The sequence below is a fragment of the Lathamus discolor genome, chromosome 3 (genome assembly GCF_037157495.1).
Source record: "Lathamus discolor isolate bLatDis1 chromosome 3, bLatDis1.hap1, whole genome shotgun sequence".
Lineage (NCBI taxonomy): Eukaryota > Metazoa > Chordata > Aves > Psittaciformes > Psittacidae > Lathamus > Lathamus discolor.
The window spans coordinates 59930361-59956941 of NC_088886.1; the positions used below are offsets into that span (position 1 = coordinate 59930361).

The window sequence follows — 26581 nt, forward strand, 5'->3', positions numbered from 1 at the left end:
TAAGTGGGAGAATAATACACATCACAACGTCATTGCAGAATTAATCTGGGAAGAGAGGGGGAAGAAAACCCAACAAACATAAATGACCCACCATTTTGATAGTTCCATGGATACATTTAAAACAAACTAGAAAGAAACCCCATATACAGAACCTAAAAGTTGTTCAGTACCATGTTCTTACAAGTAGCAGATACAGTGCAAACTCTTCACAACAAGAGACAACCACAAGAACAGCTGCACCAGAACACCTCTTAAACAAAGAATGATCAACACCATTGTAGAGAATGGCTTTAGTCCTTTGCATCCTCCCAGATTCCAGCAACCCACTGATTCAGGATTCTGAATTTCCATCAGCTCCTGTGATGTGCAAAAAAATCCCCAACCAACACACACAAAAACCCAACCAAACTAAGCCAAAACCCAAACCTATCTCCCTGGAAAATAAAAGTGAGCCCAGGATACCTGACCAGCAATTCACTTGAAGTGTAGTAAACCAAAATCTGTCCATGGGATTCCTGGTGCTTGGCTGTTTTAGACGCTCAGCTACTTGGCTGAACAATGAAAGAGACCTGCAGCAATAAACTCAAAAACCAAACACTATTTCTGCAGATCCATGCAGTTACTGATGCTGGACCTTCCTCTTCCACGTGTTGCTTTTCACAGGCATGTTAGCAGGTAAGTTACTGTTATTTTGGAGACCTACAACAGATGAAATAGCCAGTTAGTTCAAGCAGTACTGCCGTGTCCCCCTCAAATATACCTACTTCCATTCTAACATTAGTGTCACTTACAGCCACCCACACTCAAAAGAAATAGGATGATTTCATACAGTTCACACCTACTCAATTGTTTTCCTTCTGGAGAACGCTCAAGACACTGATCTACAACAGCTTTCTGCTCAGGGACTGTCACCTCTGAAACAGCACTGATCTGCTATCAAATACATGCTAAAGCACTGTGAAGCTTTACATGTTATATTGTTTTAAGCTATAAAGTAATAAAAACCTTGAACTCCAGGAAACCTCTCAAAAGGGAATGAGGCAGGGTTGCACCACCTTTACCATACCCTCAAGCAGGGCAACTTATCCTTCACTGGGAAGCCTTTTATTATTGTGTTTTGTTAGCCATTAAGAAACCTTACTGAGAAAAGTCACTTAAGCAATTTAAATGTTTTGCTATGCTTCAATCACTCACCAGATTTCATTACCTTAAGGAGTTTAAACATACCAGACTGCTATCCATCAACAGAATCTTATCTAAAAGGATGTCACCAAAGGCAGGAGGAAAAAAGCCACAATAAGCAACACAAGTCAATCTTTATTGAAAACCGAAGTATTAATACATAACAATTCTTGTTACAATAAACGTGCTTTTAAGAATTTAAATCTGAGCTCATCTACTCATTGAATTGCATAAAAAATAAAAAAGTATGAATTTTCACAATTGAACTGGCTCAGAATGGAATCTCCACTCTTTGTGTTGATGCAATAGTTCAATGCAGGAGTGAGTGATGCCTTAAAACTTATTCTGGAAGACAACATTGACCTAAACTTAAAAAAGTACCAATACAACTGTTCCTACGACAGTTTTAAAAAAAGTCATAAAAAGGAAACCTGTGTCTATTTCATAACAAACATGGAGAACTATTACTGGGGCCTCTTGTACTTCCATTGCATGCACTCACTTCTTCAAATCTTAGATAGGAGGGCAGCCAATAATAGCAATACAATAAAAAAAAAAAAAAACCAACCCACTAACAAATCCATTCTACTTAAAACAAGTCCGTACAGCAGCCAGCTCAAAAAGCTTTCCCAGTTTGCTTGCTAAGTGCCCAAAAGTCAGAACAGTTTTAAAAAAGCCTCATTTACTTTCTAGATGTTGAAACTTCAGAGCCCATAGATCACCAAGTATTTTTTAAGATCAGGAACAGACCCTTACTACCCGTGGAATATGGGTGTTTCAGTCTTATATTCAACCCGCACAAGAAAAGGTTTCTTTGTCCCCAGATGAGCCCTATTCCTTCTTCCCTCCCTTCTGTCTACACCACCACAGCTCATTTTCTCTTAACACCTCCCCAGAGGTGTACATGCCCTGGTAAGAGTCCTCACTACTTCAGAGATCTCAGAATGAACTGGATTCTTGGCAAAGCTTGATCCACAAAACTATCCTAGCTTTGCTGCAGCTGTTCCTGTTAACTGGCATTCTGCCTCCTCGAATCTGAGGGTCTGCAGGAAGCTCTGAGCAGATAAAATATGGATTAGAAAGCTGATACTTAATAATGAGAGGTATTCACAAAAACTTCGGCAGGAGGATTAATGAACTGCATTTGACCCTCTGTACATGCTAAGGTCGGCCAGTGACACCTGCTGGAGAAGGCAGGATATGGACCAAGCCTATTTCTACTGCACAAGCCACATCCTGGGCAACTGCAACCACCCATTCAACAACCACAGCATCTGTCCTCTTTCCCGCAAGTTCCAGCTGAAGCATCACTATTGTTCATGTTCCTAAGATGAGAGATTTCACATACATGGCATTTACTACACTCTGGTAGGAGCTTAAGCCTAGAGTAAAGTGGTGGTATCAGATTACTGTGCTTACCTTTTCAACCAAAGTTATGTTCTAAACCCAGGTGAATGGTGTATAACACTGTGCTTAAGCACTGGGGGATGATTCCAAGTCAATTCTGACCATCTCTTGCTCACTTATCTTAAGTGGCCTCACTACCCAAGTAGCAGTGAAGCCAGAATGCTCTGTAAAGAGTAGTCAGTGTTGAGTACCCTGGTATACAACTGTACCATGAACTATTCTCAGACAACACTAAGACATGGTGGTACTTACAGGTGTTGGATTGAGTTTTTTTTTTGTTTTTCAGTGGATGAAACAATACAAGGAAGGACTTCAGCTAAAAGAAAGGATTTTCTTCATCTACCACTGCATCTAAGCATTTAACTTGCATAGTAAACTCAAAACGAAGCTTTCTTGAACAGCATTCCTTGTGTGTCTCCTAAAAACTTCAAACAGGAGATGGTTACAACAAGCATAAACAAGATCTAGTAGTAGGTTCTGTTCTCCTTCCTAGTGTTTCATTATTCACCACCACACCACTGACTAGGGCTACATCGTTTTGGTGCCAATTATCAGCCATTATTTTTTGCTGCTGCTACACTTACAAGACATTTTAATGGGTTCGAACTGACCTGGGGAATACCTCAGTTTGTAAAAAATACTCGATCTAAATTCGACACCTAAAATTTGAATTAAAAAAAAAAAAAAAACACCAACCAAAACCAACCAACCCAAAACTTCCTCAGACTTCTCTTTGTTATTGCTGCAGTAGTTAGTTTCAGTTCCAGGTTTAAAGTAGTACTTTTATTGGTTTAATCATATAAAGCTGCCATAAAAGGTTTTTTTTGTAGTTTTTTTTTTTTTTTTTAAAGAGAAGCTTGATCTGAAATGTCTCTACTGCACCAGCTCTTGCCTTTTGCTGAGGAGCTCTAGTGCAAACACATACTGTGTATTTATTTATAAAGGAATTCTAAACAGGGAATGTTATATAAAAAGCAGGAGAGAATGTTCCGTAAGACCCTCGCTGTGTAAACGCCTATTTAATGATGTACAGTTTCCTCTGCTGCAGTTTTATATCCATGCTTTCTACTATTTGCAACAAAATACCATTAAGATAGTTATATATACACACGTATTCCCCCCGTCCCCCTGCACTGTGCTTTTGGTTACTTTCCATATCAACCCTCCCAGTAGATCATAATCAAAACTGGGAGGTGTGGGACCTTTTAAGAAAGGTACAGTTTCCCCCTCGTGGATGAATCCCATTATGCAACTTCAGAAATAAAAGTGCTCAAGTGAGACTGCCTGCATGTTACGGAATATTACACAGAGACCATTTCCAAGATGACATTTAGGAATCTGAAGTTAGAGCCAATACATAGGAAGTTATGTTCATTCCTTAACTATTTATCTATTGCAGCATTCATGAAAGTTCTCTCCTATTTTCAAAGCTTTAGGTTTAATGGGTGATAAGACAGGAGACAGCAAAGCTCTGAGCTTGTTCTTTATAGCTGCTCCCCAATATAGCACTGTTTCATACCTCAGCTCTTTTTACAAGTCATGCTAAGACAACAAAATGTCACTCTCTACTAGCTGAAATGGACAAATGGCCTGTATTAATGTTTACTGTACTCTCTGGCACACCTGACTAGTCAAAGCTGCAAATCTACTTCACAAATGGAAGTGTTAAACAGACTTGAATGAAGCAGTAGAGATTCAATTAAGTTTGCCTGGGGTAATTTTCTGCTCCATATAAAAACATATGGAAATCCCTAAGCTGCAGTAAGTGCTCATGAGTAAGGTTTAAAGTACTTATTCCAACAACATAGTTACGTTCAAGGCATTAGAAATAAGGGGGCCGTCCACTGACAGTGATTCATGCAAAATAAACCTAAACTTTATTAAACAACAACAAAAAAAAAAATAGGAAGTACAAAATATGGAGAGTGCTTACTATAAAATAAAATTACTGAAGGTTTTAACCACCAACAGGTCATGAAGGTACATAAGCCTCCCACAGGGCAGAGTACTGGAATGGCAGCATTAAATCAGCACTGATGCTACCCTGAAGTAGCTGCCAAATCTGTATAGGAGCAGAACACCCCAAAACAAAGCGTAACTACACATACAACTTTAAAAAAACCTGACATCTGAATGGAAGTTAACCTACAAGAACAACACAGCCTGACACACCTCTGTGTAAACGATTAAAAGGGAACAACATTTTATAACCATTTACTGCATCATTTATTGCAGGCAGAATGTATCCAAAAAAAAGAAAAATCGCATCTTTGTGGAATCGTAAAGTCAAGGAGGTTTAAGAAACCCTTGATTTTAAATGTGCAATACTCAATTTCAAAAATTTAAAATCTTCCCCGCAGCAATTTTGGTATACAAATGGGTTCTAAGGCTAGCCCTTTATCCCACAGCACTTGCTTTGAGGTACTCTGAAAAATCGAAGTTGCAAGAAAGAATATCACAAATGACTCATTGCAATGAAATGCTAATCTGCAGTCAAGTCTTATTTCACATGCTTCCAAGTGCAATTTAGGAAGTAAAAAAAGAAAACACTTAAGAAAACACATCAAAATGCTGTAACCAACAAGTGACTCCTACTTCCATTACAAATATTCTCAGGAAAAATAAAAAAAATAAAATAAAAAATAAAAAAGATAAAAGAACAACTATTTCAGACTTCTATATTCTGGCAGCCCTACTACAGCATAGCCATAGTCCTTACTGCAAGTAGCTAACAAGGAAGTTGTGTTAAAATGGTTTGTTCCCCTTTAACATACTCATCAGGCACACAAGCTTTCCTCAGAAAAACATGCAGCTGAACTCCTCTTGGTTGTAGAAAGCCCTAACATTTCTTAAGTTCCAGGAAAGCAAGCTGGATCAACTGCACATATATTTGCAACTGACTACAACATCCTTTAGGAAAAACAGCATGGATTTCCTGAACTGAGAACTAAAAGAAAGTGTTTTTCTATCAGTCTGTGTGGCAATCTCACTTTGACACATCTCGCATCATATAAAAGATAGTACTGGATATATATCTCCCCAGGACATGCAATTCATTATGCAGGTGACATCACCCCCTACTATTCCTAAGAACCAGTTTTGCCTCAAGGAAGTCTGCGTTATTTACTGGCACACACAGCATTACCTTTGTCATTTCACTCTGATCCTTAAGAACATCTGTGTAACACTGAATCCTTACAATGAAAATGAAAAGGTATGAAGTAAACTAACTGTGTGCGGGATTTATACAGCTTGTCTGACTCATTTTCCAGTCACTCCAATTTAGTAGTTGAATTTGAAAAGAATACATCACAAATGAAAATATGCCCCTTTTAAACTGGCAACTCCATCAACCTGAAAAAGGCTGATGCACTTATCTAATGCATATTATGGTATTCTATAAAGAAACTCATGATTCTGTCTCTTAAGACCCTGCATACATTACAACAGTGCATTAGTGATACAAGTCGTAAAATACTTTTCGGTTCCTTTGGATTTGCATATGATGGTTTTTGCATCAGTCACTGCAGGTAGATTGAGCAAGCTTTGTTTTTGTGTTTTAACATGCATTCAACTAGATATGGATCAGAATAAATTTATACTCCCTTTTTATCTTTATAATTAGCTAAAAAATTGCAAGACAGTCCACAAAACAGGATTTGCTTTAAGACTAACTGCTGGAGTTCCAAGATGTAAGATATGCAGCACTGGAAAATCTTCAGTGATCAGGAATTAGTAGTGTTTAGCCAAGTGTTGAAAGCATTCAGAAGGAAAGTCCTGGTTGGAGGCATGAGGGCTTCAGCACCAACTTTTAAACCTCAATTTCTTGATTGCATATCTCCCATCTTCAAACCTATGTTAAGAGGGAGGAGGGAGGGGAAAGTAGGAAACATTCTCAATTATGTAAAATACTATTTTGAGTGTGGAACAACATTCAAATATTGCATGCACTGTATTGATAATGCACATACAACAGATGGTAATAATGCTACCCTAGCACTTATCCAATCAACTGAAACCTAGAAGTTTCTAGTTTAAGAATTCACTACACTGATTTTCTCCCATCATCTCCATTTCAGCTGTCATCAGTGCAGTCTTAAGTTGAAGTTGCCATATTAGAAACGCATTTTACACCAAGTTTAATTGTCAGCAGTCATGATTTTAGTCACAGCAAAACTCTCACTTTAATACTCGCATTATTTCATCCAAGAGTGTCATATTATACAAGTGGAACATTTCAGGTTTGCAACTGATAAGGAACATCACAGCAAAAAAAGAAATGGTTGTTGCATTTACTAACTCAAAGGAATTACAGTCACCTGCAGTCTACAACTCTGGGCTCCTAACTACTGAAACAGAAACCCAGAGTTAAAGTTAACTTTGACATAAGCTAAATGGAATCAGTGAAGATTGAAAGTTCATTTGGTTCATTGCAATTGCAAGTTCATTGACAAGTCCTTATTTCAAAGGAAACCATACACAATTTATGCTAAAAAACACCTCAACACAAAACACAACAAAAAAACCAAAACCAAACCAGAAACAGAAGTGAGGATCCCTAAAGTATCAGACTTAGTCAGTTTGACACATTACACCCCCAAAATCTATCCCACATTACAGAAGATTTCAAAATTAACTCCTTTTCATGAAACCCCTAGTGTGTTAATCCACACTAGGAAATTTTTCCATGCCTGCAAGAAGTGTGAACCAATGCTTACCGGAAACAGAGTGAATATGTAAAATTAACTTAAGGTTGTGTATTTGTTTTAGCAGTTTGTGAGAAAGATTCAGCCTCAGAGCAAGGCAAAACACTTACCCTGCCTACATATTTAGCCTATCAAAGATAAGACTCCAAATCTACATGCACTGCTTCATCCAGGAATCACAGTACTTCCAAATTTAACAATAACCAATGAATCCAAAATACTGAATACATTTAGTCCCAGATTTATTTTAATACCAAAAACTTGAGGCTCATTCTTTTCACATTCAAGACTTAACCATGAAAACGATTCATGATTTCCAAAGATACAGACCACTGAAGAAGTCCCAGTAGGCTTCTCTCCCTTGCAGGGAACAGCTGTTACATAAGCAATACTTTCTGTGTGTTCTTACTCAATTAGAATAGTGCACAAGTACCCCAGACTGCTTACCTTCTGAAAATATCTCCCTGAAAGAACCTGCAGTGCTGGCATTTATAGCAACGATTAACTGCTTTCAATCTAAATCAGTAACTTACACTGACTGCCAGATGATCACCACTGTGGGGGCACATAACTATAGGTTGGTGTTCCCGGAGCCCGGTACGTGGGCATAGTAACTGGATGAGGGGCTACTGGAGTTGGGGAATGAGTTGTCAACAAAGTACCTAGGATGAAGAGAACATTTTTTTTTTTCAGTAAGCATAAATTCTAGTACAAAATAAAAAATACAGGGGGAGGAAGAGTTAATTACAAAACAATTACAATTAACTGTCAAAACAATTACAGCTTGCTCATCTTCCAATGCAGAATTACCAGTATCATTTTGCACTCCAGCCTCTACCTTCCTGCAAACATTTATGCAAGTGGATCATTCTGATGTTTAGTCCAATGCACACAAAGATATTCGTTACTCAAAAATAGCTCTAGCAGAAACCCTGCAACATAAGCATTATTCACTGCAAAATTTATCCCCACAGCAGGCTTTACATGCCAAAAAAATATTCGATGGTAGAAGTAACCTGACTAATAAATCAGAATAAATTTATTCTTGTTCGCTTTACTACAGATAGGTTTTTACAGACTAAGGGGCTTCAGAAACAAACAGGCTGAGATAGCAGGATCTTGAAACAGCCTTACTCCATAGCACTTTGCAGAAATAGTAACAAACTCCTGGGATAAGCTTGCCAGCATACAAAACTCCAATGTTAGCTCTGTTTGTGACACACAGGTTGTCTACTTTTGAGATCCCTCCTAGGGAGTTACCACCCACTGAGTAACAAAGCATAACACCCCCCAGTAAGCACTTATAGATGAGCCTAGGGTATTGGTTAAACACTTTCTCTCAAAAACCACTACCACTAAAAGAGTGTGGCATTAGGAAGTAGGCATCTGTAACCATTGTGAATGACATGGAAGACCTGAGGGGAGTGCAAACACAAAATATTATATCTCAACACACAAAGAATGTCAGTGATATGAGGGATGGACTGAACACACTGCATTTTCCTCAGTCTTAAGAGATGGCTGTTTTCAATTAGGCACAGAGAAATGTACTGAGAAGAGGAAGTCAGACTCTTGACAGTGGTAAGATGAGAAGCAAAGGATGCAAGAGAAGTGAAATTCCATAAAGACATAAAAATCTATTTTACTGTAACACTAATACCTGAAAAACGATGTGGTGTCTCCATCCTTAGAGATGATCCAAGTACCACTGAACAAGTACACAACCTGACACAGCCAGACTCAATTTGAAGACCCTGGACTAGATGACCTCCAGAAGTCCCTTCTAAACTAAATGATCTTACAATTCTGCCTAGTACACCTCTGGCATCACACTTAGGTGCAGCTGTGTTCCATCTTGAACTGAAACAGTCTGAATCAAGAAGGCATAAGGTTCACCTACCTGCTGACATTGCCATAGTAGTCCCAGCCACCATACCCATAGTCACACCATTTCCTCTTGGTGGTGGAATTGGAGCAGGATACATAGTTGCTGGCATGCCATTAGGCTGCACAACTGTGGTGTGGTGAATTACGTGGGGTGGTGCTGCATATAAAGGCTGTGTGTAGTAAGTGCCTTGCTGCAGGAGAAAAAAGAAAGCAAATTAAGTAATTACAATGGGGAAGATATATGGTGTCTTCTTTCATAATCAGGCACTGGAACAGGCTGCCCAGGGCAGCAGTGGAACCACTGTCCCTGGAAGTGTTCAAAACCCATGTAGACAAGGCCCTTAGTGAGACGGTTTAGTGGTGGATTTAGTAGTGCTGGGGGAACAGTTGGACTTGATGATCTTGTACATCTTTTCCCACCTTGTTGATTCTGTGGTTGTGTCATAAAAGCATTATCCTAAAGATGCAATGTATTTACAGAGCAGAAACCAAACCACTCATTTCAACTACTCTGTTTCACTGACAAACTTTTTAAACATTTAGCCTGTTTTTTAAGGCATTTAGGATAATATTCAAAGCTGGGACCTTCATAAAACTCCGGTGCTGACTGTACCATCAACAACATGGACTCATTTGTCTTTCTCTTTGTTTCCTACCTTTCTATATATTAATCCATGACTAAACTTCTCTTACTTTCACAACTTTTTATTCACCAGCTTTTAGTTTAAGAACCTAATGTTTTAGACAAATCCAAGCACACTGAAGAGATTGGATAAACCTTGATAAGTGCTTATTAATTCCCTTCAGCTACCACACACATGCCAGGCAAGATTCTTCTATGCAAACAGAGGGCCAGCTTTTCCAAAATATCAAGCTCACTTAAATGTCTTAATTCTATCCTACTAGTTTTCAACAGCGTGCCTAGGATGAGACTTTTTAATTCCCTGATTCACAACAGAGGTTTTCTAAAAAAAAAAAAAAAAAAAAAAAACCAAAAAAAAAAAACCCCCCAAAAAAAACCAACCACATCAATGCGAGCTTATGACAGTTTTTGACAAAACAAAATCAGAATGTGGTAGTTAGAGCATCCAGCACATATTTTTAAAGCTACTTAATCTACTGTCATTTCACAGGCTGAACACATGATCAGTAAGTGCAGAGCCAACTGTCATGCAAGAGTGTAATACTGCATACAGTAAGAATTCTTAGTTGTGATTTACACAGTATGTGTAAGTAGTTAAAGCTTTTACCATACATGAAGAAATAAATGTAATGTAAAATTTAGAGTTCAAGTGGATATTCATGTAATAAACAAAATACCATCCAGACAGATTTTTAGTTTTGTTCATTACCTGTGCATATGGATTCTGCTGTGGATAGGCACTTCGAACTGGGTACACAGCAGTCTGATAGGGATTTGGTGATGACGAATACGGTGGCACTGCTCCACTAGTGGGCGAACAAGATACTTTATATGGGGTTCCTGGTGTATAACCTGAAACAAAGGTATATCTGCATTAGAAACATGAAAACTAAGTGCCAGTACACTGCTTTCTAAAGTCAGGGATAACAACTGTCTTAATTTCCAAATGCCTTAATCTTCACGCAAGTACTCAGTACACTAGTCTCAATATCCGAGCACAAATTCTATTATTTACGTAATACACTTGACTGTGTCAATTAAGTTACTGACAGCTAACCACATTCTGGCACTATTTGTTTTTCAGATCTCTGGATATGGGATTAAAGAAGTCGATTTGGATTTTTGTAGCAATATCATTAAATATTTGTATTTGGCATAGTAAGCGACATTCCTACACAGAAGGATCTGGCACAGCTTAATACCTGCCCAGTTCTCAGTGCACCATGAAAATGTCCTGGCAAAACACAGTAATGGTCAACTAACCTGCAGTTACATTCTGTAGAAGATACAGCACAGAACAATTTTAAGTGTTACAAATCATGTAGAAAGCTCAAGATCAATTTCAGAGAAACACAGTCTGCAATCACTAACTTACATTTATTTATTCGTATTTGTTTTCTGGCTAAAATGAATATGAGCAGTCACACCTTTAAAACATGAGCACCGCAGAGTTCATCACAACTGCAAATTAGACTTTGAAGGTACTTAAATATCTTTAAATCTTTGTTTATTACTTATGTACACATACCCTTAATCATCACTTGGGAATTACTTTATACATTACAGTAATACTTCAGAAGCCATCAGAAAGAATTCTGCATTCCTATTACAAGGTGCCCAGAATCAGCCTGCTGTCTAAGAGCTTAGAACTATTCCGACTTTTACAAGGATAAATAGCAACTGCTGGGTCACCCTGCCTAAAGACACTTCTTCCCCAATTTCTCCAGCCCTCATCAGGCAGTCTCAGGATAACAGAACAAGGGCTTGACAAGGCATGAAGGAGATCTACTAGAAGCACCACTGCTGCTGCACACTACACTCCCAAGATTATACTATGGCTTAAAGTCAGAGTGGCAATCCAAATTCCTTTGCAAGCAGCATCCACCAGTAATTGCACTTAGGGTACTTAATAACAGGGATGACCTATTCTGGGGAAAGCATTAAGGCCCTAGCCTCTGCTATCCTGAAAAGATCGTGGGTCTCACACAGGTGTGACACTCTAGGAGACAACATCCACACGTACGATTTCTATTGAGCTGGAATCGTACAAACTAGTACTAGGGCAACAAAAGGAACTAAAAATACTTGGTAATTATAGAAAAAAATGAAACTGTCAGAATTGAGAAAAGTTTGACTTCGAAAACTGTCTACAATGTGCTGACTTCAGAGAACAGATCTGAAGCCACAGAGCAGAAAGAACACTGGCATTTGTGTTGTGAAAGATCAGTCTGTGCAGACAGCATGATGAGAAATGACCTTCATGCTTTTTGCAGAAGTCTGAGATTCTTTCCAATTTCATTCCACCCTTCACACAGAAAATGGTTACATTCACAAAGAACTAAGTTTACTAGGGGGTTTGGGGTTTTTTAATGGAATGTATCACCTTTGAGACAATAAAGAAAGCTACCACAGCACTTACTCTGAACTCTCCCTTTTACAGATCTTAAGTACTTCACAAATAGAGCATGCTGAGGAAGTAACTTCTATTTCTAGTATGGAGCGCTATTAGTCTTGAAAAACTCAGCTACAAAATGCTGAACACAAAGCATCACAACAGTACTACAATTATGTCCTCATTTAAGCCCCCTCTCATTCCAAAAATTATACAGTTGTACAAGCAATTAACCCTTCATTCTTACAAAGTGGCAGAATAGATCTTATACAGATGTGCCTTCCCATTTAAGTTTTGTCTCCCTTGTAAAGCACAAAGACCTTAAAAATAAACCACATGGTTATTCAAAACCACAGGAATTTAAGGAAGATACCTGTAAAAAGGTGCCCTTTCTGAACAGCAGTATCACAGCACATTCAAGTACTCCTTAGTGACGTGGATTTACAAAGTACCTAAAGTTGTTACCTGCCTGAATTAGAAGATCTGGACATTTCACACTTTAGTTCACAGCTTAAAGAGTAGCTAACAAAGTTACTGTTAGTTCTGAAATTAAAGCTTATTTTCTATTCAGTAGCAACAGGCTCTCATAGTACTACCTTTAAAAAAATAAAGACATTTGAAGATGATGTATGACTTCTTTACATGTTTAGTCCTTTTTCACACAAATGTAAAGATTTCTTACCTTGCTATGTAGCATGATATATATTCCAAGATTAATCAATGCAAACTAATCGTAAACAACTGAGTCTAACAAGTCAAAGAATCTTTCCCAGAAACCATAACCTTCTACTACAACACGACTGACACAGAGGAAAACCCCAATTAACTGGACAAAACCAAGCTGGTGATAAAAGCCCATGTGCAGTTTTGATTCCCATGCTAAGAGTTACACCCTTGATAGAACTGCTCTCCCTTGAGCATCGCTCTCAAGAAAGCTCTGAAGCAACCCAGTGCAAATGCAAGCTGATACCCCCAGATATGGTACTTACACAGAGGCAGTACCCTAGACAAAGGATTTACCTTTTTTAATTACTGGAACTTAAAATATCCATTAATTACCCTCCCTTAAATTCAAGAACAAAGACAAGCCCAAATCAGCTCTGCACTTGCTATGCCTCTCATTAGTGAATTGCAGAGACAAAGGGTGTACCAAGCAGAATACTTCAGAGTTCCAAGAAAAGCCACACAGCTACAACCTTTCAACAGGTTCTTGCAGGCAAGCATTTTAGACAATTTACTCTCTCTTGCCTCAGTATTTGCTGCCATACCCTTTGAAAAGTCTGCTGGTAGTTTGTGAAATGCCATATGGTACAAACATAGAAATCCAATATGGAAAGCAGGCTTCCACAACATAAGCTTCACAGTTTCAAGCAGCATCCCTTCCTACCCCCGTAAGTTACACATGGACAGTCAGGAACAAGCTTTGTTATGTGCAATGTGTACCTCTGAAAAACTGGCATAATACACCTAAGGGAAAGAGTTCCTGCAAATGGCCAAAATCTACACTAAGAAAGCAGTGTAAGGAATTCCTTAGTACATAAACTAACTGTAAGGAGAAAACTGTTCTACCAGATGGATGTTCATGGTTGAAGTGAAAATTAAATGCTGCCAGTTTCTCTTTTGTTTCAAGCATCAGCACATCAAAATTATCTTCCAATAGCAAAAGGAGAATCAAAGACTTCAGTGAGTGCAATCACAGAATCAACCAGGGTAGAAAAGACCTTCAAGATCAAGTCCAACTGCTATCCCAGCACTGTCAAGTCCACCACTAAACCATGTCACTAAGGGCCTTGTCTACACAGGAAGTTATCTTCCACACCCTCAAAGAACCTCCTGGATTGTTTCTTTGCTGTGTTGCACTTCCAGCAGGTATCTGGTAGGCTGAAGTCCCCCATAAGGGAACAAGGGCAAGCAATTGTGGAACTTCTCCCAGTTGTTTGAAAAACACTTTATCTGTAGCTTCCTCTTGGCTCAGTGGTCTATAACAGACTCCTACCAGAATACCTGCTTGGTTGGCCTTCCCCCTGATGTCCACCTATAAACATTTAACCTTCGTGCTCTCAACACTGACTTCAAGGCAGTTGATGCCCTCCCTGACAATATAACACAACCCTATCACCTCTCTTTCCCTGCCTGTCCCTCCTGAAGAACCTGTAGTCATCCATTGCAGCACTCCAATCACACGAACTGTGCCACCACATTTCTCTGATGACGACTATGTTGTAATTCCCCTGCTGCATACTGGCTTCCAGCTCCTCCTGTTTGTTGGCACTGATGCATTTAAGTTGCCCTGAGGATCTGGCCTTACACAGCAGCATGCTATCCCCTGGCTCATTCCTAGTGAGCCTGATGTTATCCCCTTCCCCTTCAAACCTAGTTTAAAGTCCTCTCTCTGATTCCTGCTAGCTTCTGGGCTAGAATCCTTTTTCCCACTTTGGGATAGTCATACCCCACTGGCAACCAGCAGGCCTGGTGCTGTGTAAACGGACCTATGGTCAGCAACCCCAAAATTCTGATGTTGATGCCAGTCCTGGAGCCAGGAATCAACTGACATGATTTTTATGATGCTTCCATTGTCATTGTTTGGTTTCTCGTGTGCCTCTTTTTCCATCTCTCTTTTCCTAGGCTCTTGACATTGCTTTTCTCTCAAATCAAAAGCATGCAAGTGCAGTTCCTTAAATCCTCCCCCAGTATCCACTACAGACAAAACCATTTTAATCCAGCAACCAGCCTTTCCAGACAACTGGTTTATGCAAGACAATTTCAGGGGCAGAAAGAAGGCAGCAAGCTGAACTTGGAAAGGTATGATTTAAGAATAGGGTGAAAGAACAATTGCGAAGACAATAAACAGAAGGAAAAACATATCTGGAAACAACCAGCAGAACACAGAGCAAGCAGAATGACAAAGGAAGCAGTGAATGGGAACACAATTGTCAAGTGTCAGCCTGAAATACAAAATCAACAGCTATAACCTCAGCTTTTCCCTCCTCTGAAGGTGAAAGCAGTATGACTTAAGACAAGATTATACTCAATTTATCAGATGATCCTTTATGAGTCATATTCAAAGGAATGTAAAACTTATCACACAGCATAAATGTTATTGTTAAGTCCCTACAGCTCTTCCTCATTCTTGGTTCTAACAACTTCTAAACTTCATGTTACTGGTTTGACATACCTATTACACTTACCTGTTTGGAAGGTAGGATTTCCTCCAGGATACATATTAGGGGAATAGGCAGGCGCAGCCGCTGCATAGCCCATGGGGAAGCCAGCTAGAAGAAAGAACACAGTTATTTTCTAGGCTGACTGCAGAGTCTCAGACTTTACTCTCAAAGATTCTCGCTTTACATCTTTTAACTGACATAAGCTAACAGATGGCTTTCAGTCTCACCTCCTCAACTAAAACACTGGGCTCCTCCCAAGCCACCTGAAGTGGAATGCCAGATGAAGTGAATAGCTGAGGAGTCACAAATACCATTCCCTCTACATTCCTGTTTCAGTAAATCTCAAACAAGAAAATCTTAAAATCTTGTGTAACTATCCAACTGTTCTTCCCTCAAGTTTTAAGACCTAACATACATGAAATATTCATGTGAATGGACTTACCCACAGAAATAAATCCCTAAAGGTCAGAGTGAATCTAACTCTCTAGATCAGAGATACACCAAGTAGAGAGTACAAAGCAACCATGAGTGGTCCAAAATGCTTGCTGTATTTAATACGGATTTGTCATTACACCCAGGTACCAAACAAGGTATTGGTAAAATAACAGGAACACTTCTACACCAGAATACAATGACAACTATGGGCTCTATATTAAGGCAAAAACCAGCATTAGCAAAAACCACAGTTACTTGGAAGAGACAAAGTTTATTCAGACTGTAGAAAGTGACACTTGTGAATTAATCATAGCTATTAATTTTCCCAGGAACTTCTTTACATTATTCCAAATTATAAAACTGAATAATGTCTGTATTTAGAAAGACAGAGCTACTACTACATTTTGTTATCAACATTGTTATCAACAAGTGATTTCAACTTCCCCAAATAAAAGGCAGTTACTAATTGCACATTTACTGACAAGCTTAAAGCTGCTGGTTTTAAACTGCTATTCAAATTTGCAGGGTTTTTATTTCATTATAAATACCAGAGTCCTCAGCAATTACTCCTAATGATAAAAATGCTTAACTCGGGACTACACGTGCTAACCTAGTTTTGTAAAGCACTCTAAATATATGAAGTGACATACACTTGGCACTTCTAGGCCAACATGCTGACTAGGTGGTCAGCACAGATAAGGCTAACAAAAGCATTAATCTTCCAAATCAAAGGTAAAAATAACATATTCAATTCATAACAACTTTACATAGAGTTTAAATAGCTCTTAAGTTTTCAAATTGACAAGCTGCTAGTAAACAGCTTTATACCTTAGTCAGACTGACTACACATCTGGAACATGATATACATTTTCAGTCCTCTATTCTTTCTTCACAGGTTCAGCTCCACGACAGAGCTGCTCAAGAAACAAGTCCTTTGTGAAAAATAGAACTGTGACATGCAGCAGCTTTAACGTCTTCTCAGAACTTGCACCCATATGGATGAACATTTTGGTATTGATTCCTTGCTACTGTAAACCCACCCAACAGCCTCAAATAGGTGTAGTATAATATAAACAGCTATTAAATATGCAACAGCTTTAGAAACACACTGCCTTTAAATAATACATTCCACCCAGTGATATGTTCATTACTTTCTATTACCACACAAATTGTGTAAATTTGACGATTCTGAACAGAAAATCTGAAACTTTTTAATTAGGAGAAGCAAAGAAAGGAGACTCAGTCATGCAACACATTTGGTTTGGTTTTTCTTCCAATCTTAAAATGCAGGTCTACTTTTTATTTTACAATCTTTAAGCCTGAACCAGGCAGCTCAGCCAACTATCTGTCAGAGAGCTGGAGCACCTCTCCTATGAACGCAGGCTGAGAGAGCTGGGCTTATTCAGCCTGAAGAAAATGTCCAGGAGACCTTAGAGCAGCTTCCAGTGCTTAAGGGGGCCAACAAGAAAGCTCAAGAAGAGCTTTTGACAAGGGCCTTTAGTGACAGGACAAGGGGAAATGGCTTTAAACTGACAGAGGGGAGATTCAGATTATACATCAGGCAGAAGTTCTTCCCTGTGAGGGTGCTGAGGTGCTGGCACAGGGTGCCCAGAGAAGCTGTGTCTGCCCCATCCCTGGCAGTGTTCAAGGCTGGGTTGGATGGGGCTTGAAGCAACCTGCTCTAGTGGAAGGTGTCCCTGCCCGTAGCAGGGGGTTGGAACTGGATGAGATTTAAGGTCCCTTCCAACACAAACCATTCCATGATTCTATGACTAAGCTGACTTTAAGGGTCACATTTGTGTAAACTGACTGACGGATGAAAGGAAGAATTTCAAGCGATCAACTTGTAGTATGACATTTAAGGCACTTGTATGACAATTCTGCTTCAATTCCATGTTTTTCACTTATGCTAATTTACAACCAAGTGAAGACTGGCAAATATGCAGTACTTTAATAATTCAGTACATAGTCTAATACATGTAACAGAGTAAAAGACTAGGAACTGTAATGTTATTTAAACTGCTATTTATGAATCTATGTGAGTTTAACTTAAGTAAATTAAGGCTCCGCTTAGTTTAGTATAAACGAGAGCTTCAATGCAATGTGTGATACTAAGCACAAATGAAACCCTGGCTAATATAAATGTGTTTAGAAAATAGAAGAGATAATAAAAAATAGGTTTTTAATAATTCACAGCAATTTCTTATAAAGCAAAAGAAAGCTTTGAAAAGGCAATTATTAATATAGACATAATTGTACTGTAACTGGTATTAATTACCAAAACACTGCTGCTTGTCTATTTTAAAGTTACTGTAATCCATATAACTACGACAATTACAGAGAATAAAACCATCCTGTGGGTCTTATTGTTACACAGCATCAGCTTTACAATTTATTTCTGCACCATGTCAGCCACTCACGAGCCTTAAAAGCATTGCAACAGTTTGTTTTCCCCTTATAAATGCTGTAGAAATCAAGGAAAAGTACACTCATCTGAGGAAAAAAAATGAAGGTATCTGAAAAGCAAAAGTGGAAGTTAAAAGGTTTGAGACAACCAAGTAAACAGTATTTATGCACCAGTATTCTGAAGCAGGAAGAAAAGTGGAACAGGAAAATAGGAACTCCAGGACCTAAGTTGAAAACCAAATTTAAAATCTGTAAATACCAGTAGGAAAATATAGTACAGCTACAAAGAATATAAAAAGAAACGGTACAGAGTGACTTCTAGCTCCCAACAAAGATACCAACTAAATCACAAAACAGCCTTCCTATAAAAGCTGCAAAAGGTTACTTGGTTATGATACAAAATCTCAGCCAAAAGACTCTCCAGCCTCTCCCAGGATAGAGTAATTCCCCTACCCCACAGGCATCAGGTTAAAAAAAAAAAAAGGACTGCATTCAAGACATACTGCTTGAAACACCTCACAGAGGTGCACAGCCCTTCTTTTCAGCCTTCCTGGAAAGTTACGAACTTCTGAACTATGGGGACATCAAAAGCGAAGCCTGCTCACACACACATCAGGAGGTGAGGCAAAACAACCTTGATAAGAAACTTGAATCCAAGTATGAAGCAAAGAAAGCAAGAAATATTTAATTTCTGTTTTAAAAATGTTTTTGGGCCCTTTTCTTGATCCCACCTTTGATGTTATGCTGTAGGCAGTCAAAAAACCGATAGCATGAACAAGAATTAGAGGATAGAAAGGTTAACAGCACCAGCCAACTAGCAGCAAAAATAGACTGACTCCTCTTCTTGCAGGGCGTAATTATTAGAGCTCCCAAAATAAGCTGCTTTGGAAGAGATATTGAAGTTAGAAATATAAAAGAACAAGTAACATCACTCTTGAAATGTCACTTTTTAGATTTTAAAATCTCCCCCCATCCAAAAACTGATTACCATACATGAAGTCATTCATAACTGAGTATTTTTCTTGATTACAAAGATCAGTATAACTGAAGCTCATTAAAAAACAAAGTTACTTACCTGGATAACCAATTCCTTTGGCATTTGCATAGGGAACCCCAGAAGATCCAGGGCTATACACAGGATTCATGATTTCAGTAACTGAATCGGGGGGCGGGGAGGAAAGAAAGAAAGAAGGGTTTATTTAAGTATAGAGAAAACCTGAAATCTCAGCTACTAAAATGGAACTGAAAATGGGGAAAAGCATATTAGAGGAAAAAGTAAGAGGAAAAAGCAATTCCACCACTCATCAACATTAAAACTGTAGCTATGAGAAAGGGAGAGTCGCTGGAGAAATAAGCTTCAAAGCACTACAACCCTCAATCTGCTAGAGAATATCTCAGGAATGAAACATTCCCTGTTGCAGATCATGCTTCCGAAGCATTCTCACCCCTAAGTGCTCCCCATGGTACGCAAATCCATAATCCACTGCAGGAGTTCCTATATAGTAGACTTCTCTCCCATGTCATCTATCAATCACTCGTCTACCTACCATCCATCAGTCTTGAATGATCTTCTTCCCATTTCTTTCTTGAAGCGTCTATCCAAGAGATTCAAATACTTACTGGCATTTCAAAGCCTGGAATTCCAGTCCTTTACCAGCTCTACATAAATCAACCATCCACAGCCCAAGTATTACAGAAGAAAGAGGCAGAAGACGTTCAGTATTAGCCAACTAGCTCACAGCTACATGTTTTTTTAATTGCTGCTATGTTCTTCAGAGCCTATGACAAGCTGACAGTTGCATCCAGTCATTTCTGAATTACACGTTCACACACCAAGAAGCATCACTGGCAGGAACAAAATCAAACCTTTGGTTTTAAAAAGGATCTGGTATGTAAATGCCAAGGATAATAAAATGGTATTGAAGATACTTCTCTATGTTCTTCTAGGAATATACATCACTGCATCACAGCTCACGAGGAAGCCTGCCATGTGCCTCTTGAGTACTGTTCGCAACTACTTTTCTAATATTTTTGATAAAAAATACCCGTATTTTAACCCAAAGATCTTTAGTAATCTCATTTTCTACATATATTGACAGATTTACCACTTCTTTTCCTGCAAGGGCCCATTTTTCACTACAAATAGCCTCTGACAGCACAACATCAGAGCACACTACAAAACCAGACTTTCTTATTAACTGTTAATACCTGATACTTGAGTCACTTCCTCTTCTACATATCTCAAGATGCTTTCTTGCTTAGATGAACAGTGTGTTAAACAATTTAACACAGTTTAAGTGTTTTGGAGATAAAGTTTATGAAGCAAAATAGAGTAATAATTAAGCATGCACTACTTTAGTTACAGAATACATTACGGCAGGAATCTGAGTTAAGTTTCTCAGTATAGCAGCAATGATAAACCTGTGTTAAATGACTGTATAAAGCCTAAGTGGTTTGCTTTTTAAAGTAATACTAAAAACAGCTCTGTACCAAGAGTTTTAGCAGCACCTAGTACACTCCAGAAGCAAAGGAACAATTTGTGCAAAATCAGGAAATCAGAAATAAGTGCTGTCAGAAAGTTTATCATCGCCTTTCACAAAACACCCTAACTCAATGCAAGAGAACTACAGGATTCACCAAGTTTTCTTTTTCCCCCATACAGACTTAGCAATAATATTAAACTTCATAAAACTACTTTTCCTTTTTCCAGCTTCATACTTGCTTACATATCAGACTCTAGTAAGAACAAGTTAAAAAAAACCCTGCCATATTCATTGCTTAGTATGAAGTTCAGCATCTTTTAAGCACCTCACCAGCATTAAAAAAAAAAAAAAAAAAAGCAGTTTGACATGAATCTATTTGGAAATGTTCTGCAGAAAACTATTTGTCTGCAAGCATAAATTATTACTTTCAACTGAAGCCCTGTGGAGTTTTAGTAGCATTAATTGTGCCCTGCCATAAGCAACAGGCATGTTTTGCTCATCTGGCAGTTCACTGTAAGACAACTGTTCTTTATTCCCATACTTTTTCCTGTGCATCCTCCTTTCAAAATAAGGACTCTCATTTACTTGAAATCCAGTCTGTTCCCTTACTATCTTTCCTATATTTCCTTCTCATTTACAACTCTTCTTCTCTTTCAATGTCTATTTTGCCTCCAAACTTACAAAACCCTTAAGAGGTGCAAGCTTCACTTCAGTCTCAGCATTTCTGAACTGTGTGGTATGAAGGTATGGCGTATGTATGTCTTAAGGGAGGTCAATGAAACCTTCCACTCAAGACATAAACAGCACTCTCCCACATTCCCATATCCCTACAAATATGCTGCTCCTCTTTGCAGTCTCTACAGCAATTAGGAGGAAAGAAAATCCTGTAACCCTCTAACCATTCTGAATGGCAATGATAAGAAAGAAAGAGGACTGAAAATCCAGCAAGAGCATTCTGTGAATATTTGGGTAAAATATATTAAAACAGCAAACTATTATAAGTATTAATCAATGACTGCAGAAGAACACAAGCACATACATTCTGGGGATGACTTAAACAGAAGCCATACGAAGCTGAAAAGGTACAGAAAATTAATAGGAAAGGTCAGACAACTCATCATACTTGATAGGAAGCACAGATTAAGCGAAAGGAGTTTCACTTAAGTAAGGGGAAAAAACACTGTGACACTGTGAGCCTCCAAGCTGCCTCTTATTGGAAAGAGTGTCAACTTGTACTTCAATTGTATCCGTACTTTGAAATTTGTGTGCACACACACATCCCCACTAATTCAACTTTGGCTGAACAGTAATGTACTTCAATCACTTCTGCTTCACACTCTAGTAGAGATCCACCAGCCTATAAAAAGTGCTTAAAGCTTTTGTAATGTAGACAAAGCTTCAGATAATTTCTAATTAAAAATAATTATTTTCAGGCCTTCTCTGAAGGACCCAACATGCATAACTATAATTATACAGTATTACCCAGTGGTTACAACCATCCCACTCTTACGATAACTTTACTTGGCAGGGCATCCTTGATAATTAAATATGGAACCTGGCAGTCCACTTCCCTGTAGCGCTTAAAGTCCACTTCAAACACAAAGGAAACAAGTATAAAGCGAACCCAAAGAATCATGGCTTTCAACCTTTCTGTTGGCATCCCCTCCAAAGCATTCTCATGTTAATGTATATGTAAATAAGTGTCTACTGTGCATTATGTGTATATAAATTCACAGAGTCAACTGTATATAAATTACAGTCAAGTAATCCTTTCAGCTGAAACGAAGGTAATCATGCTTATTAAAGATGATGTGATTAAAGCATGCTTGAGAAGCACAAATGCTTCACCTTCATTCTTGCAAAGGCCAAACAATCAAACTCAGTTTTGATCAAGTCTGTTAAATCTCATCTTGGTACAGATATGAGGACAATCACCCTCCTCTTATATCCATGCTTCAGGAAGCTGAGCACAAAGGCCAACCACTGCTCATGCTGAAACTCTACAACTCATACTCTTGCATACAGCTTTTCTCGCTACACTCAGAATGAGCACATTTCTGCAAAAACCTGCTTTTAGAAATTATTTTGCAGAGAAACATGAAAAAACCCCATAGTTCAATGCAAAAACTGCACAACAAAATCCACATTCCTTTGTAACATATTTTCTTACTATTTATTTTCAAAGTTGTACAGAAACACTATCAGAACAAGGTCTACTAAACTACTTTGTGCTCATTTCATGTTAGTTCCATTACAACAGCCAGGGAAGAATCACTAAGTACCTTGACTAAACCCCACTGTTGTGGTCCACTAATGTTTTTGTTCTTGGAACTTAAGCAGACTCATACTAAGTCATTATAGTATTTAAGATCTTTCCACCCTGGAATACTTTTCGAATGCCATATGCTACCATGCAAACAACCCAGTTTCCACTTACATACAGCTTCTTAAAAAAAGTTAATTACCATCTTAGTAATTTTATTAAGTCAAAGCTTAGTAGAAGTAAAATAGATTTCCTAAATACCTGGTAGTTCGTAATATTAAAAAAAAATAAAAAAAAAGAGTAATTTCCACCGCTAAGTAACAAAGAAAATAGTTCAGGACACTCTAGCTCTTCAAATACAGACAATGACTAAAGTCTCCGTTCCATTATATTCTGCTAAAGCATCAACCACCAAAATAGGCCATTGGATGCAAATCCCAGGTCAAATAACAGGCATTTTTGTCCCGATTACTTTTATTAAAAAAAGCCGGGGCGGGGGGGGGGGGGCTTATATCAACAGGCATTCAAGACTTCATGAAGTCTAAGAGAACACATCCCATTCGGCACTGGTATTTGCAGGTTGCATGTATTTCATTTCTTCCATTTATCCTCAAAAAGGTCACAGAGCTTTACCAGGAAGCAAGGAAGCAAGCACTACCCTTGTTCAAAACAGGGCATGGGTTTATGGCAGTCCCCGATTGAAGCCAGCTGGAATCAATGCTTACTCACAACTGCCGTGCTTCCGGCAAGCAATCCTGCTCCCTGGGCTGGGACAGCACTGGCACTCCAACCCCTCAGGAAGTTAGATCAGCTAAGTCAGTTGGCAGAATTCTGGGTTTTGCTGGAGTTTTTTGGGTGGAGGTGCCATGCTTTCTACCTACCAGCTTAAGAGAGCTTAGAAACATCACAGAGTGTCTAAGACAGCACCAGCTTCAACGGAAGAAAAGGAGCAGGACTGGGTAGTGGCAGTACCACAACCTGAAAAAGGACTATTAACAACTCTGCCCTAAGTTAACCCAAAAGTAAAATACTAAGCTGGAAACATCATTCACATGCAAATCTTCCTTCCCTGCTCCAGGTGCAAGGTGTTCTTGTTACAGAAAAAATAATGAGGCACCAGCAATCACCTGCTGTATTTTGTACACATGCAATTGTATTTTTTTAGACTACAAAAAAAAAAAAATGCAGTTTAGACTTCTTAATCCTTTCCAGTTAATACAATTCCCATCCGTAAGGCTATCCTACCAGTGGTTTGTTACTAGCAGGTTTTGTGTTGAAATATGTATATATGGTAACACCAATATTACTTCGTATCAGTGAGGACACACACAATATGATTATACATTAAAAACTCAAACTTAGTGAATGAAAAATCTATGCCAACAACTTAAAACCCACTCATGAACCAACTTCATTTGTACATCAGTGGCACTGCTCTGCTCTTCCAAAACACAATCACCACACCTTTTTTCTTCAAGAAACCCACTACCTATGGAAAGACTAAACAAACAGCCTAGCATTTCTCAAAACCTACAATTCTCTGGTTGTTACCGCACAAAGGGATAAAAGTTGCCTGCTCCAGTCCTTGCATCTCCTGCATTGCTTGCATATCGTGTACTTTTTTATTTCAGAGAAGTGAAGTAGTGCAGCAGAACTGCAAGTTCCTCACAGTAAGAATTTTAGAAGCCAAATTTTGGGGAAGTTAATGAGATATGAAAAACGGGGGGGGGGGGGGGGGGGGAGGGGGTGGGTGTGTGTGTGTGCGTAAATCAAATTGGAACTTCTACATGAAGGAATCATATTCACAACTTTTTAGTCAAATCCTGAAGCTCCTAGCAAATTTTTATCCTACAAAGCATCTTTTCATTATGTTTTTTCAGTTTATCCCACAAACGTCTTTGAAATAAAGTGGAGCTGTCACACATCCCAAATTAAGATAAAATCTCCAAAAGCCTCTTAACTTCTCCTGCTTTCTAATTTGAAGGTATGCCCCAAACATACAAGTTGGGAAGCATGCATTATACAAGGACAGAAGTTTTGTGACACTAACAACTGGACGCCTTACAATAAAATTACATTACAGCAGAAAAAGTCTAGGCAAATCAGGTAACATGCACACTATTACTGGACATTTAAGGACAAATTAAGCCCAGGCTCTTCTTGTGCTGAGAGCTGTACACCTCCCCTTACTTAAAAAACAACTTTCCGTGTTTTTCAGAACACAGATTTCATCATTTGGCTGGTGTTTACCGTTTGGCTCCAAACCTTCCAGAAAAGTGCTGAAAGCACGGTTTGCACCAAGCCTTTTCTTTTTGTCTCACAACTCTTAGAAACCACAGACAGCTAAAGTTTCATGCCTTCCTCTAGCTCACAGATCTAAAGGTAAAGATACAACGTGCAAGCCACATTAAGCCTTTTGCATGCAACCGAAGCTTAGTGATGCTATTTATTTGAAAATCCAACCGACCGGCCCCTCAAGACGCTACACTGGATTTTTACTAAGTTATCAACTGGCCAACCTCCAACCTTCATCAATAAAGCAGCATCAAAGACGTGCCCTGCATCCAAAACTAACCTACTCAACAGCGGTAACCCGACCTCCCAGCAACAACAGAAAGCAGAAAAGGACAGACGCAGGGGGCCGGCGAGCCCTGCCTACACCGGTGCCGCGGGAAGCCGACTCCCTGCGCGATGAGCCCGTCACCTGCCGCCACTAAAAGGCTATTACCGACACCTGTTACGGAGAGCCCTGGAGCCCCGGCCGGCGCTGAAGGTTACGGCTGCCCCACCTGGCGGGGAGCGCCGCGCAGTGCCGGCCGGGCGGCAGAGCTCTGCCCGGCATCATACGTAGCGCTGCCCGCGCCACAGAGCCGAGACTGCGGCCCGCACCGGGGCAGCGATGGCGCCGTAGCCGCCAGAGAAGAGGTCGCCCGGATGGCGGAGGGAGAGCTGCGGATCGGCGCGGCCCGCCCCAGAGGCGGGCGGCGCAGGCCGCGGAGAAGGCGGCGGGCGCGGGGCTCTATTACATAACGGCGCAGCGGGACAGCCAGGAGCGGCCACAGCCGCCGGCACCACCCGCGGCGCGCCTCAACGCTTCACACTCACCGGGCTGCGGCGCTTCGTGGTGGCGGCCCGGCCGTCGCTGGCAATCTCGCTGCGTGCGTCTGTGCGTCCGTACGTACGTGCGTGCGTACGTGCGCGGGTGCGGGAGGCGGCGCGGGGCGGAGCCGTGCTGGGGCAGGGCGGGTAGCAGCGGCCACCGCGCGACTCCGGCTGCTCCGCGCCCGGCCGCACCCAACAACTGCGCACCGACCCCACGGCCGACGTCACTTCCGCGGGGGAGGGGGCGCGCGCACTTATCCGGCGGAGGAAGCCGCCGTTACGTGCACGGAAGCCCCCGGGGCCGTCGTCCGTGCCACCCTCCCCCCCCCCCCCGCAGTGCGTGACCCCGCCTCCCCGCCGCCGCCATTCCGGCCTATGTCATCCCCCCCCCTCCTCGGGTTTGACCGCTGTTCCCTCAGCGTGCGCTGACCGCCCGCCGCTGCCGTGCCCAGCCCGCAGCGAGCCGGGGGTGCGCAGCGAGAAGGTCCCGGCAGGGAGGCTGGGCTCGCAC

The 26581-nt window shown here is 40.1% G+C and overlaps 1 protein-coding gene across 1 annotated transcript; it reads right to left on the bottom strand.

The window, feature by feature from the left end:
- Positions 1–1297: 1297 nt before the first annotated feature.
- On the bottom strand, positions 1298–26288 carry FAM168B (family with sequence similarity 168 member B). Its single transcript, XM_065675520.1, has 7 exons — positions 26074–26288; positions 19298–19378; positions 15406–15489; positions 10535–10677; positions 9196–9373; positions 7829–7957; positions 1298–6442 (listed from the first exon to the last, which is right to left on the bottom strand). The coding sequence occupies exons 2-6, from the start codon at positions 19365–19367 to the stop codon at positions 7845–7847; spliced, it is 588 nt and encodes a 195-aa protein (XP_065531592.1). The 5' UTR covers positions 19368–19378; positions 26074–26288; the 3' UTR covers positions 1298–6442; positions 7829–7844.
- Positions 26289–26581: the final 293 nt, after the last annotated feature.